Genomic DNA, 14,248 nt, shown 5'->3' with positions numbered 1-14,248 from the left:
ATTTAAGGAAAACTGAAAAGGCGAATTAACTATCCATTCTACAAATTACAAGCCATTGTTTACATTTTTAAAACATAATAAGTGTTGAAATTGGTTGAAAGTTGATTAAATTAAATATTTAAAAGAGTTACTGGATCAAAACAAATAATAGATCAATAAAAATTATATGGATCCTGAAAGTAATGAAAAGCCAGTATGTACATATTTACATGTATAAGTTCAGAGAAAGTAGCTCAGTTATTACAAAAATGTTTTTGTAAAAGGTTAAATTTGGGCTCAACGCTGATTTATCTGAAGGAGGAATATTGCCCAAAACATTAGCCATTAAATAATTAAAATTCTTGAAAATTCATATATTATTAAACAAAAGGAATAATTTCTTAAAAACAATTGTATGTTTAACATTCTTGGATATTCAAAAACTTAATTACCATTATGCAGTGTCCTACAGATTCAGCAAAAACTGTTTTTCTGAATTTTTTGAGAAATGGTGATAGTGGTGCTGTAATTGGAAAATATTTCAAGATAATCTTAAGGACATATTTTTATTTTCCTGGTGTTTGGTTTGGTGACAGAGGATATCCGACCAATCTGTATCAACTTAAAAAACTCAAAATTCCACAACCGAATGGAAGGGGTCTGTAATGAAGCAATTATGCATTCTCACAATGTTCTGAAAAGTAAAACACACTGGTTACTCTGCAGAAGAGAAATGTTTTGTAACAAATTCATTAAGCGTTTTCTTTTGAGATCATATGGAATGTAAAAAGGTATTACTCAATTCTTAATAAAGGAATCAATGTAACAACTGCAACCCTTGAGTACCAGAAACTGTCATAGCACCAGTTCTCCACAATATTGTGTCTTATAAATAAAGATATTTCAAATAATAGTACTGTTATTAATGGATATAGTGATGACTAAATCAGAGCACCCTTTGTTGATCATTTTGAGCTAATAATTGTCATAATAAACAAATAAACAAAAAAAAAAAAAAATTAGAACCAAGTAATAAAAAAATACTCTTTTGTAATATTTAAATTAAAAGAACCCAAATATTATATATGTACGTAATTGCACATTATAACATTACTATCTACATAATTATATATTTCATACATTTTTATAATAATGAATGGATAAATAAAAAGAAATAAATACTTGGTGATACAAAAATACATTTTTTATATTTAAAATTTTACAAAATATTGCATAGGTACAAAAATAAATAATTATATATATGCATAATTACATTTACATTAATTACATATACAAATTATATTACATATGTCTATTCAAATTAAAACATAACAAAAAAAAATATGTAGTTGTTTAATAATTATAATTAATAAAAATAAATATTAAAAATTAAAGTCAACATAATAGTATATGTTTACAATAGAAAAATAAATACTCATAAACAAAACAGTTAGATATTTGGCTTCCAAAAAAAATAAACAACAATATAAATCTACAAATAATCAATAGTATCAGATTAGTGAATTACTAATCTAAAAATCCTTAAATATTAACCATAAATACATCAAAAATGTAATAAACAACGAGCAGTTTAACAAATAACTGTTACATTAAAGCATAAAAACAATAATATAGTTGGTTAAAAGTGATAGTAATAATATTGAACTGAGTGAATACAATACAACAAAATAAGTGTTATTTTTTCATAAATACACTCAGCAGCATAAAAATCAAACACTCTTGGTTGTTTCCAATAATTCTAGTAAATACATTAATACTTTTTTTTTAAGTAGTGAAATTAGATATTTAATAGGTTATTTAAAAATAAACAAAGTTTACAAAAACAACTAATTTGTATTAAGTATACTTGATAACCAATAACCTTAGTTTATTGGTATGTATACTTCTGACATACATGGTGCTTATACCACAGATTACGAACCTGTTATAACCCGTGGGAAGGTTGAGATTCATTCCATGGGTTGAACCTTCACTTTCACATGGTTTTCTGAATGAAAATGACATCCTAATAACAGGTATTACTACCTTTTGCAAGACAAAGGCGACTGATCCAGGCAGGCAACTAGAAGGAGGATAACAATGCCTAACATGTCTATCTAAATTATCCCATAAATGCTCAATCAGATTCATACCAGGAGATCGTGCAAGACTGTCCAAAACTCTAATTCTAACATACTCCAAGTATTTGATGACAATGCTTGCAGGATACTAGGATTCTTTTGCGAGTGTAATTCTGCATCAAAATGAACTGCACACCAATAAATGCAGCAAATAGGAACACAGCTTCTAGAAGCACTTCCTCAATGTACTCTGAGTCAATATCCTTGACCAGAATAGAAAAGCAATGTTTGTTAATGAAACAAAACATGTGACTAGATAATTAAAAATGTCAAAGCATAGAATAATCTACTTTCAGCTGAGAAGAGTAGAGTTCTGTATAACATCCTGAAGAGAAGTGAGAAATTATTTCCTACTCTTTTGATTCTGAAAGTATTATTTCAATGCACAAAGTCCAAGCCAGTAGGCTTGTAGACTTGGCATAGAGAGTACTCTACTAATCAAATTACTCATAAAAACAAATATATTGCACCTAATCAGCCTTTAAATTCCAAAATAATGTGACTTTTTTTTCCCTGCTGAATATATCAAATATAGAGAGAAAAAATGAGACAATCAAAACAGACTGAAAATTGTGACCGGGATATAGTAGCCAGTACATTAAAGTAAAGCATATGAAAAATCACATTTTTCCAATTTATTGGTTTTATTAAATTACTGGAAAATTTTTCACAAAATAATAATATCAACATAAATTTAGTGCTGAGAGAAGTAACAAGGCCCAGATATAAAATAAAATACTCCCAATAGTAAGTTAAAATAAAAATATAAATTTCTTTTTTGATATCTTGAAAAATAGCTATATTCCCATTCACTACTTAAACCTAACAATGATACATATTTGTAATATTATTATCGACTCAATTTAATTTGTTTCATCTTTTCAAGGTGTTCCTCTCGAAGCCAGGAATGCTGCTCCTCTGCATGGCGTAGTTGTTGCTCCAACATCTGTTTTCTTAAATTATGTTCCTCCTCCAAATGTCTTTTCTTTTGCTCATGCAGTTCCTTTTTAAAAATTTGCTCTTGTTGAGCAATGTCAGCTTTTGATGCTACCCAAGCTGCCATCTTGTCTAGAGGACGATTTCTTTTTCGAGTTCTCAATTCAGGATGAGAGGATCGGTCAAGAGATGAGAGCTGCATTGGATCAAAATATTGAAAGTTGCTCGAGGTGGCCTTTGGCAGTTTGCTGGCTGGCCCTACTGAAGGTTGAACCGTATCACTGGAGGATACCAGAAGTTGTGGAGAGGATGTAGATGTTGGTGTTTCAAAAGACTCGGTGGCCTCAATGGATTCAACCTTAACACCATCCACTACGGCATAGGAATCAGTCCCAATTTCGTTGTCTTTATTTTGATCAACTAGAAAGGAAGAAAAAAAACAGTAGTTAACCAATAGTCAATAATAAATAAAATTAATTCTGATATATGATTTATACAATGGGGTTGGTGACGGTTTGATAGCACAACCGAAGACATTGCTGACAAACTTTTTTTGATGATATAGCTAATTAACTTTTTCCCAATAGTCTAATCTTTAGGTCTAAAGTGTGTATTTTTTTACTGTAGTCATAATTTATTAACAATAAATTACGAATTATGTATAAGACGAATATGTTTGTAATCTTTTTTTAAGTAAAGTGAAATTCCAAATGTAGTTGTAATGTACCTGTGATTTGTGACAGAAGGATTTCAAAACAGACTTAATTGATAATTTTATAAGAAATCATAAAATTTTTTATCAATGATATAGCTAGTTGTCAGTCAATACTATCAAAATTACTGAATTATTGCCAACACAACTCACTTTGGTTGTCATGTGCTGACTCATCGTCTCCATACGTGTTCTGAAATCCAGTCACTTGAGGCACTATCACTTGCAGAAGCTGGGTCTGTTCATCACTCAAAACTACACTTTCTTCAGGTCCATTCTTTGTCAAATTTATCTTTAACCCACTCAGCTTCTTTTTGACACCTGGGGTAAATAAAATAATAAAATAATTTGACTAAATACCTATGGTATTTATCTAAAGAACTATAGAAATTCTAAATCAAGAAAATTGTAGGTAACATAATGAGTAGATAATTACCTAATTAAATATATAATTAGGCACAAAAACTTATACCTTAACATGGTAGGATCAATTGGAGTACATAACAGTAGGTGATTAATAAAAAATAATAATAATCATACCAGCAGATAATTAATATAAGTAGACTATACTTCCATGATATACAATCGGTTTATAGAACAAACAAATCAGACTTTAAAGTACCCAACGAAATATAATTTACAACATTCTTGTTCAGTCTAAAGAATTAAATGTATCTTGGGTTGAAACCAAAGTGTTTAATAAATATTTTCAACTGCTATTTTGACCATCATCCAAATTATTTTCCTTCAATTATAAATGGTCAACTTATTCACTATTTAAATATGTGTACTCAAATGTAATTCAACATTAACTATTTCGTAATGGATTGATTGACACATAGCAATGAGCTGAATATTTGTCATTTCTAACATTTTTCAAGAGAAGCAAAATACCAAATTGATTCTAAACTATACGAGTTTTTGTAGGTTGAAATATAGATTTTAATTAAAATCTGTTCAATTATTTGTGAAATTATTATTCACTTAATTGAATCATCTACATAACAATATTTTGTCATTTTTTAGGTAGATTTTGTAAACCATTTCAAATAATTTATAATGTATTGATTTTTTATACAATTGTTTAACTAAACTAGCTCATGCTTTATTTATGATAATGGGCCAAATGATATTATAATTACAAAATTTGCAAAAACAAGCATATTAGTCTTTACCACAAAGATAGCCAATTTTTCAACTTCCAGCTTTTTTTAAGTTTAACTAATTTAAAATCAGTAGTTAAAATTGGTAGAATGACTGATTTTTCCATTTGCTGGAATATTTATGAAGCAGAGTTTAGTTAAACTAAAATTTAAACTTAACTGATAAAATATTTCAAGGTTTATTCTGTAAGTAATGTTTATAACCTGTCCCTCTAGAAGAGGTCTTTCAGTTTTGAAACCTGATTCTTGAATATAGGATTAACCCTCCAGTAGAGAGGTTGAGTCCCTAGAATCCAATTAAAATTTGTTTGGACCATGAAACAATTATATCTTAAGAATGACTTCTATGAAAGGTGTAAATAGGTAAAACTAAATGAATGAGAATAATGTTCATAAAAAAAATAAAAATTAAGTAAAATTACATTGATTAATTCAGTCATAGCATATAAGTATAATCATGATCTAAATAACTGCTATTAGAACACTTTGGGGAGAGATAGTGTGCCACTTGTAAAAGTGACCCACCTTCCCAGATTTTTTAAAGTGTTCTATGAGAGATTATATTCAAAGCTTAATATTCGACAGGCGTTTATGTTACAATCTAGTAGGTTTTCCTGTTTTACATAATTAAGGAATTAATTGCTGTAATATTCAATTGAATAGAAAACACTAAGCAAATATATCTCATATTAACAAAAATTATAAATGGATTTAGATTTACATGAGTGGAAGGGTAGGATTCCAGGGGAAAAAGAGCCTAATAACAAGGAGAAAAACATTTGTAGATGCTTGAGATTCCATAGGTAAGCTGAAGGGGTATTGGAAAAAAGGTATTAAGCTGTAAAAGAACATCCTAACTATTGAGAATTAGTGGTGCTACATATGACTGGTGCCTCTGAAAACCGTCCGCTGGAGAATCAACTTTGAATTGCAAAACATTGCGAAATAACATATCAAACATTGTGATATGTATAAGGACTATAAGTAACATATACCTACTTGACTTTAGTTTTTTTTTTCTATTTCGCTCAAGTCTACCAGATATGAAACTTCATTAACACCAAAAGGTTCAAAAGAGAACTCATTGAACAAAATAGTGAGTGTTGACAGACATTTACTTGAAAGATATGAAACAAAAAAGACATATTCCTTATACATATCATGATAGATATAATGTCTTTTATGTAAATGTTAGAACACCTACTTTTTTTAATATTTTCATATTTTCTCTTCAATGATAAAGCATCTCTTGACTCTTGACCCTTGATGCCACAGTTTTGAGAGTTAAATTCTTTCTCTATTTGTTCCCATTCTTGAACTTTCAAGCTGTTTGACACAGCATCTATTTTTTTGTTTTCTATGACATCGCTGTGACTACTTACTAATTTTAATAGTAAACTCTCTTCTTCTTTGGTAAAGTTAGCTGCCCGTGGATTTCTATGTTCCATGATGTTGTCAACAACAGTAACTAGTTTAGTTAAACTGAAGTTTAAACTTAACTGATAAGACAATGTTTATAACCTGTTCTTCATGAAGGTTACTATCACTAGGTTACCAGTCCTGTACCCATGGATTGTGTTATTTTTATTATAAAAATAAGAAAGAAAATTAAATGAGACTAAATGAAAGGAAGTGTAAAAATTGACAAAGTAGATGGTGGATGACAAAATTCACAGAAACTGTCATTGGTACAATTTCTTTTTCAAATCAGTAACATTTTTTTTGGGAGTTTGTTAATTTAATGTTTTTATAAATTTATCAACATGATGTTATTAAAATTATATCAATTAAATTAATTATTCATCATATATGATAATACTGAATTGTTGAAGTTTAAGTGTATAACCATTAGAGCCTGTGAGAAAGAAAGTTAAATCATTTGTAAATATTCCTTAACATTTTTATTTATCCAGTTTCCAAGTCTAGTAATTATAATCTGATTTAGATGAACTGGATATTAAAAAAACACAACTCAAATCAAGTAAATGTGACTTATGCTTATAGGATATATGGCTATTGTGTAATCTGTTAGTGGTAAAAGCTTGTCTTATAATCAAAAAATCTTTTATACTTGTTTTTCACATCAAAAGATCTGTTCTAAGAACCTCTTCTGACAGTCTGCAAACCAGGAGCATGTGCAGTACAGTTTACAGACAGTCAGAAGTGGTTTTTGGAACATACCTCAAGTTATCAAATACTGCGGACAGCAGATATACCTGCCTCCCCAATACTCAGAAGCTTTATTTTTTAACACTATGACAATATATACTACAACTTGGTCTCAGAGTGATTAAAGCACTTTTATAACACAGTCCAAAATTAAATAAATCTAGTTCCGATTGTGATTGTTACAGTATACAGTATATAGTCACAGTCCTATCTGCAGCCCACTTTACCTTTGTAACTAAATTTTTATTTTATTAAATTAAAAATACTTATTAATTATTTATAAAGCTTTTAACATTATTTCATAAATTTGTTTTGTTTTTTTACAGAGAAGCTATAGATCAAAAATTAAGTGAACTGTCCACAGATATGGGAACAGATGTGAAATTATTGTTGTTTGGCTATTGAATCTATTACAGATACATATTTTAGAGATGAAATTCCTGCAAAGTATCCTCTGGCCATTACATTATGAGTTTTAGCATGCGGGAACAGTTAAATAAGTTTTCATTACCTATTAAAAATTTCAAATTCAATACTAAAAATTATATACATATATATCTTTTATACTTTACCAACATATATATATGAAATCAGAGGTCTTATTATTAACCAATATATTTGAAAGATTCAGAAATATTGCTATAAAATCACAAATTAGGATTGTGATAATTTATATGGAGCTGCCATGTGCAAACCATTGGCGAATTCGAATTGTTAGGCCCATCTTGTTTCATCAACAAATTGAGGATGACATATTTTGTTATATTTTAGACATTGATTTAGTTTCCACCATCCAACCGAAAAACTATCAAAAACATCAAGAAAAAATAGATATCAATTTAGTTTAAATTAATAAATAAACCATATTTTAAAGATAGAACCATCTACAATGAAAATTTAACAGTGGTGCACTTGAAAAGACAAAATGTAACAACATGCCCACTGAATAACTTTACATCAGACGTGGTGCACCAATTTGCATCTACTGAAACTTCTAATTTTCGATCTTTATTGTTAATTTTTAATTTAAAGTTTTTTTTCGCCTGTAGGTACCTTAGTAATCTTTTAATCACTAGCCAATGAATTTTCCTAGGATCCGAATTCACTAACTGTGTACACAATGTCAGGCCTGGTGCACTGAACCAAGTGCAAGAAGGATCTAATAGCCTCCCAATAAGGAGCTTCTGACACAGATGGTTAATTTTTGTATTCCTACAAGTTAGGACCTTTAGCTCCAGGAATGTTAACCGGTTAGCATTCTGAACTTCTTAGTACTGCTTCTGTGTATCGTTGTTGGGACAATTAATTGCAGTTACTTCCTCTTCAATCTCTCCTCCAAGAAATTTTTCCTTTTTTACAGGCTAAATTTCTACTTTCTGAAATAAGCTCACAAATTTATTGAAGGCCTTCCCTAATGGTGACAAAGTTATCCACGTAAATCCTCAATATGAATCCTCTTCATCACCTGATATTTGTTGGCAATCAGGTGTTGCCTGCTCTTCTGATACTGGAACTTCAATGCCTCCAAACTTTTCTTCATCACTCTTCTCCATGTCTCTCCATCTCCTGTTCTTAATGTTGTGGTCTCCGACCTTTTTGCTTCTCACAAAAGTTATAACCAGGGTTTCGAATATTCTTTTCCCATTTACATCATAAATTCTATATGCCTGCCTTATTTGAGAGTAAACCACCAATACCCCCTTTCTGGTTCTGGATTGCAATTTTCCTAGGTTAGGTTTGTTAACCTCCTAAGCAACCATAAACTCTTAAATGTTTCACTCAGGGTTTCTTATTAGAAAATAATTCTTAAGGCGTTTTGTTGAGTTGTTGCTATTTGGTATGAGAGGTTGGTCAGAGCTTCACCCCAAAATTTTCTGGTAAGCCTCCTAGTGTCTGAGTAGTCTCAAATACCTTCTTGTTAGCTCGCTCTATGATGCTGTTACTTCATGATGAATAGCATACTGTACAATATGTACTATAGTATATTGTATTTTATTTTTATGAGAAAAATAATTTTCAATTCTATGATAGACAAACTGAAAGCCATTAGCAGATCTCAGTATTTCTAACTTAAACGAACTTAGGTTTGATTTTCTAATTGTATAACTGGACACTCAAAATTTTCATATACTTCAGTTTTGTTTATTGTTTAACAAAATATCTTTGGGAGATATTTTGATACCGTTAACAAGTAGCATGAAAAATATTTGTTTCCTAGTGTAGCAGTTCTCATTAAGCCATATAAATCAACATAAACCTTTAGGTTTAGATGAGTTATCTGTTTTTCTGTCATAAAATTTATTCCAAACCATTTTCCCAGCAAAGACAGGCTCACAAAAACCTAGATCACCACCTAATTTACTTAAACCAAATACATTTTTTTTTTCTGCCATAGTATCAGGCTTCTTCATACTAACATGGCCTATTCTTTGATGCCAGCAAGTTACACACGTAATTTTGGGACAATTAAAACATCCTGCAAATCAAGGTTGTTTTAGACACAATTTGCCTATGACTTTACTTCAATGTTCTCCCGATGAGTAGAACTGATGACTTCCATCTTCAGCAACTGAAATGTCTCTTGTTCTCTTCAATTCCTTACTCAACCACTGACTCGTCGGGACTTATATGAGAAGTACATGCAGAATTGAGGTGCCACTCATGCTGTTTATTATGAGCGATAAAACATAAAGCCTATTCGTTAGCCAGCGATCCCCAATCCTGTTTCCTAGCATGTGTCCCGTATTTATTATCAGGTTTATTTGTACTGGGTTGTCTTTTATTTTATTTATTAAGCCAGCAATAATTTTTCAGGTGACCTGGCCTTTTGCTTATAAACAGATTTTTGATACATTTTTAATGTTTGTTCATTCCTATTGATGGTGTTCCTCCTTTCAAATAACAAAAGCACTTGCCTGAACTCACTAAATTTAGTATTTCTAGCTTTTCAATGCTGAATACTGTGGCATCCATTGTCCTTTGTGTTTATTTTGGGGGTTAGTCCTAAATGAAATCACAAAGTTTACAAATCTGTTAATATACATGAATAACTCTCGATATTTAACCTTTTATACACTTAACCAGCATATTCTGCTACCAAACTGTTGTGGATTTAGGGAAGGTTTTATAACAAAAGAAAAAGAGTGTATTACTTAAACAGATGTTAACCGCTAACTGTCTCAAACAATGGAAAACCTCCCTCCTGTCCATGTCAGATAAACAGTGTTTTCATGTACTATTTTATTTTCAATAATACTTACTAATTGTTTAGGTTACAAAGAATAAAACTTATTTTCTACAACACATGCCTGCTAAATGAATTTGGATCAGATGTGAGGCATCATCCTGTATCTGTTAAAGCTTCTAGTTTTCCATCTTTACTGTCTATCTTTAATTTGAAGTTATTCGTTCCCTGCAGATATTTTTATAATTTTTTAATGGCTATCCATTGGATTTCTCTCGAATTTGAGTTAAATTGGGAAAGTTTACTTACATTATATGCAATGTCAGGCAATGTGCATCAATCCAAGTGCAAAAAAAGATCCAATAGTCTCTCTTTAGGTTGCTGCTGACACAGTTGACAAATTTTTCTATTCATAAAAGTCTTAAGCTTCTGGGGTGTTGGTTGATGGTTGCTGACAGATGGCACTCAGTCATTCCAAATCTCTACAGTACTGTTTCTGTGTATCCTATCCTAGTTGGGACAAGTATTTACAATTATCTTCCTCCTATATCTCTACACCAAGGAATTTTCTTCCTTTAACAGGTTGAATCTTCATCTCCTGTGACTAGCTCTCAAATTTATTGATAGGCTTATTACCTTCCCCAGTTATCTTACAAAGTCATCTACATAAACCCCCAATATGAACATTTTTTGGTCAACTTTTCCTTCAGACATGGATCGTAAATTAGATTTGTGAATCCCAGATCATACAAAGTACTTGAGATAAGCCAGAAAGATTTTTCTTTAAGCACATCTTTGATTCCAGACTTCTCATATCCAGGTTGCAGGTTTATTCAGTGATAGCCTACACTCACTCAGTTCCTGTTCTATCACTCAGAATTGGTAGTAGTTCGTCAATATATAAATATTTTAATATAACTTACTCAAAAATTAGCAAAAAAAATTACAAAATATATTTTTTAAAAGCTATAATTAATCTTGTTTATTACAATATAAAAAAAAAACTAGCTACAGATTATAATGAGATTGTGGTAAAAGTTTTGCAGTCAATTATAATTTTGAAAGGAAATCCTTCGTTAAAGGGGTTGGGAGTTTCTTTCCTTGAAATTTGCATTATTAAAAATTCTTTGTATGGATAGTGAATCTATTCTGTTACATGTACTTACTTATTTCATCCTCAGGAAGCTCTCTCAGTTTTTTAGCCAAAACTTTCCCACATAAATCACATTTGTCCAGCTAAGATAGACCTTCATTTAATATAGCTATTAATCGGCTAAATGCCGATGCCATTTTATCTTTAGTTGAGTCAGGGTGAGACAGATTTATGGAACTGTGTTGAATGATTTAGGATGGACATGTGAAGTTTAAGGCCCTATGGCATTGTGGTTTACATCCATAGTATTTTTTTTTTTTTTTCCATACATTTATATTTCAAGTCATTTAAACTTTCCTATTTCATTAATTGCTACAAATAATAAACAAGGATTAATTGAACCGAAATTAATGTTGCTTTTATTTTCATTATTGACATAATATATATTATGGATATGCAGTATCAAAAAATTTCTCCTAACAAATGTTTAAAACTTTAATTTTTATGAAATAAATATTTTTCAGGTTTAATTTCTCTCTCTCTATCTTCACAATTCTAGTTTATTATAGACAAAACTGATTTTTGTTTAAAATCATAAAGTAAATTATATAATCATAAAATTCAACAAAATATTGTATTTTTAGGAACTAGTATTTTTCAATAGCTTTTTGATATTGTATGTATATTATATTATAGTATATATTGTATTATATATGCTGTGTGCTGGTTTTGTTTGTTTTTTAATGTATGTTATTATATTTATATTGCTAAGTATTTAGTCTGTTAGTATATATGTACTATTCATGTTGTATTTATATTGTTAATAGTTTATCAATTATAAGATCCTTTCAATAAATAAACCATAAAAATTATGAAACTTTCGTTGATTGGAAGTGTATTACTTACAGTTTCTGTGAGATCACCATTAGCATCTATTTTTATGTCCATCATTACTCTTTGCCTTACTTCACTACACTTTGTCCACAATGTTATTGACAGGATTATGCCTGGTCATATTTCAGTTGTGTACTTACTCTAATTTAAATTTTTTATTTTTGTTTATTATTTTAAAAAACTATTTTATTAATATAATAAAATATAATTTATTAATGTCTACCTAATGCTGACCAATGCTTTTTATACCAGTTTTAAAATTCACACCTTTTATATAATTAGGTTTCAATTATTTTCCAATTATTACATCCTTAGCTGTATTTTAAATTTTCGCTTCATTATATGCCAATTATAATTAATAAATCATTATAATTATAACAATTCACAATTTTATTGTACAAAATCAGGCTGAATTGTCCACTAACTTAAATTCTGATCGGTTTATACATAGAGTTTTATTATGCATCCGTAATGAATTTATTCGAAATAAATATATTTGAATATCTATTGTAAACAACCTTATTTTTGTTGTTAATTTTTCTTTTAGGATTCATTTTTAATTAAATAAATTAAAATGATTGAGGAAAACATTGGGACCACATTACATCCATGATTTTTTATTATAAAACTATATAACAGTAAACATTTTTATATTTTATATATAAAACTGCATTTATATATATATTTAGCAACTTTGTAACATTTCGGCCCCATTTCAATGGCCATTCTCAAACACTATTTCATAGATAGAGCACATGGAAGTACTTGTAAGTTTATTATAACATTTATTTTCACTGGTTACTTAGTTGGTCATTTTTGGAGGGGCTTTTAAGTTTTGTATATTAAAATCCAGCAAAATATATGTACTTTTCCCATTTTTCTTTTTAAATTAACTTTGTTCAGCCTGATCTGCGAATGGGCATTGAAATAGGCCTGAAATTATTATTATTAGTTTCAATTATTTATATAACATAAAACTGTTATAATAATATTTATTTTTACATAATTTTGTAACAAAAAATCGTGATGCTAATGACCCTCTATGGGTAAATGCATTTATAAAATAAATAAAAAATCATGGGTGTAATGTGGTCCAAATGATTATCTTCAATTATCCATATTGATATATATTATGTATTGAATAATTTTATTTTTAATAATTTATTTTATTGTAATGCTAAAAATACAAACAAAATATATTATTTTCATGGAAATAAATTTCTGAAATTAGATATCACATGATGAACAATGTAGTTTTTATCAGATAAATGAATAAAAAAAAAGTATAACTTTTCTCAGTCAATTTTGAGGAATCAACTGAAAAATTTTGATTATCTACTTTTTTAGTTGCGATGAATGTTTTAAAAGATGTTAGAGAATAAACAAGCAACTATCATCTTTGCTGCTTATCAGAAACATGCCTTATCAGTTGCCTAGTAAACTGAAGAATTATATACGGACTATAAAACTTTACAGCTTAGCAAAGGCGACGTAATGATCATAAATTCACTCCATCTTCAGCCCCACTTTTAAAACTATTGCATAATGAGCTATAAATTTACTTGACACCTTTTAGCAATTTCTTTAGACTGATTCTTATTGTTATCCTTGGAGTTACTTAGATACTTAATCAAAAGTAATAATTTTTTAAACTAAATGTGACATGATTACATTTAGTTTAAAAAACATTCAGAATTAATGGAATCTTAATTGTTATTTTTTTAATAATATATTAAGATCAGTTATGAATGAAAAGCTGTTTTTTAAAATAAAAAAAAGGTCAGTCTAGCTCAAGTCTATGATGATATTGAATATCCGTCAATTAAAAACGAAATATATGATATTAGAACTTAGCAGGATTATAAAATACTAAGGATAATAGCAATTGAATAAATAAATATTTCTACACACACATATTTTTTACGTTGGTACACTTGTATGTATCTCATATGAGATAGATATTATAAAATTTTATTA

General features: G+C 29.2%; 1 protein-coding gene and 1 long non-coding RNA gene across 3 annotated transcripts in view; one reads left to right on the top strand and one right to left on the bottom strand.

Moving 5' to 3' along the window:
• Nucleotides 1–1,447: 1,447 nt before the first annotated feature.
• Nucleotides 1,448–14,248, bottom strand: part of LOC106691265 (myb/SANT-like DNA-binding domain-containing protein 4) — a 63,611-nt gene continuing 50,810 nt past the window's right edge. The window contains exons 1-3 of one of the 2 annotated variants that reach the window (XM_014436979.3): nucleotides 6,136–6,379; nucleotides 3,922–4,089; nucleotides 1,448–3,476 (exon numbers count right to left, since the gene is read on the bottom strand). In XM_014436979.3, coding sequence (XP_014292465.1) covers nucleotides 2,971–3,476; nucleotides 3,922–4,089; nucleotides 6,136–6,379 — 918 coding nt within the window. In that variant the 3' untranslated portion in view covers nucleotides 1,448–2,970. Of the gene's footprint in view, nucleotides 3,477–3,921; nucleotides 4,090–6,135; nucleotides 6,380–14,248 lie in introns of those variants that run through there. The other variant, XM_067048352.1, reaches the window with a different exon arrangement.
• LOC106691266 (uncharacterized) lies at nucleotides 6,487–7,642 on the top strand. The gene is made up of 2 exons (XR_001344755.2): nucleotides 6,487–6,619; nucleotides 7,427–7,642. It is a non-coding gene; the product is annotated as an uncharacterized lncRNA (long non-coding RNA).

The sequence above is a fragment of the Halyomorpha halys genome, unplaced genomic scaffold (genome assembly GCF_000696795.3).
Source record: "Halyomorpha halys isolate HHAL.00 unplaced genomic scaffold, Hhal_1.1 Scaffold2196.1, whole genome shotgun sequence".
NCBI lineage: Eukaryota > Metazoa > Arthropoda > Insecta > Hemiptera > Pentatomidae > Halyomorpha > Halyomorpha halys.
Note: the sequence above shows the minus strand (reverse complement) of the source record. Positions and strands in the feature narration are given on the sequence as shown.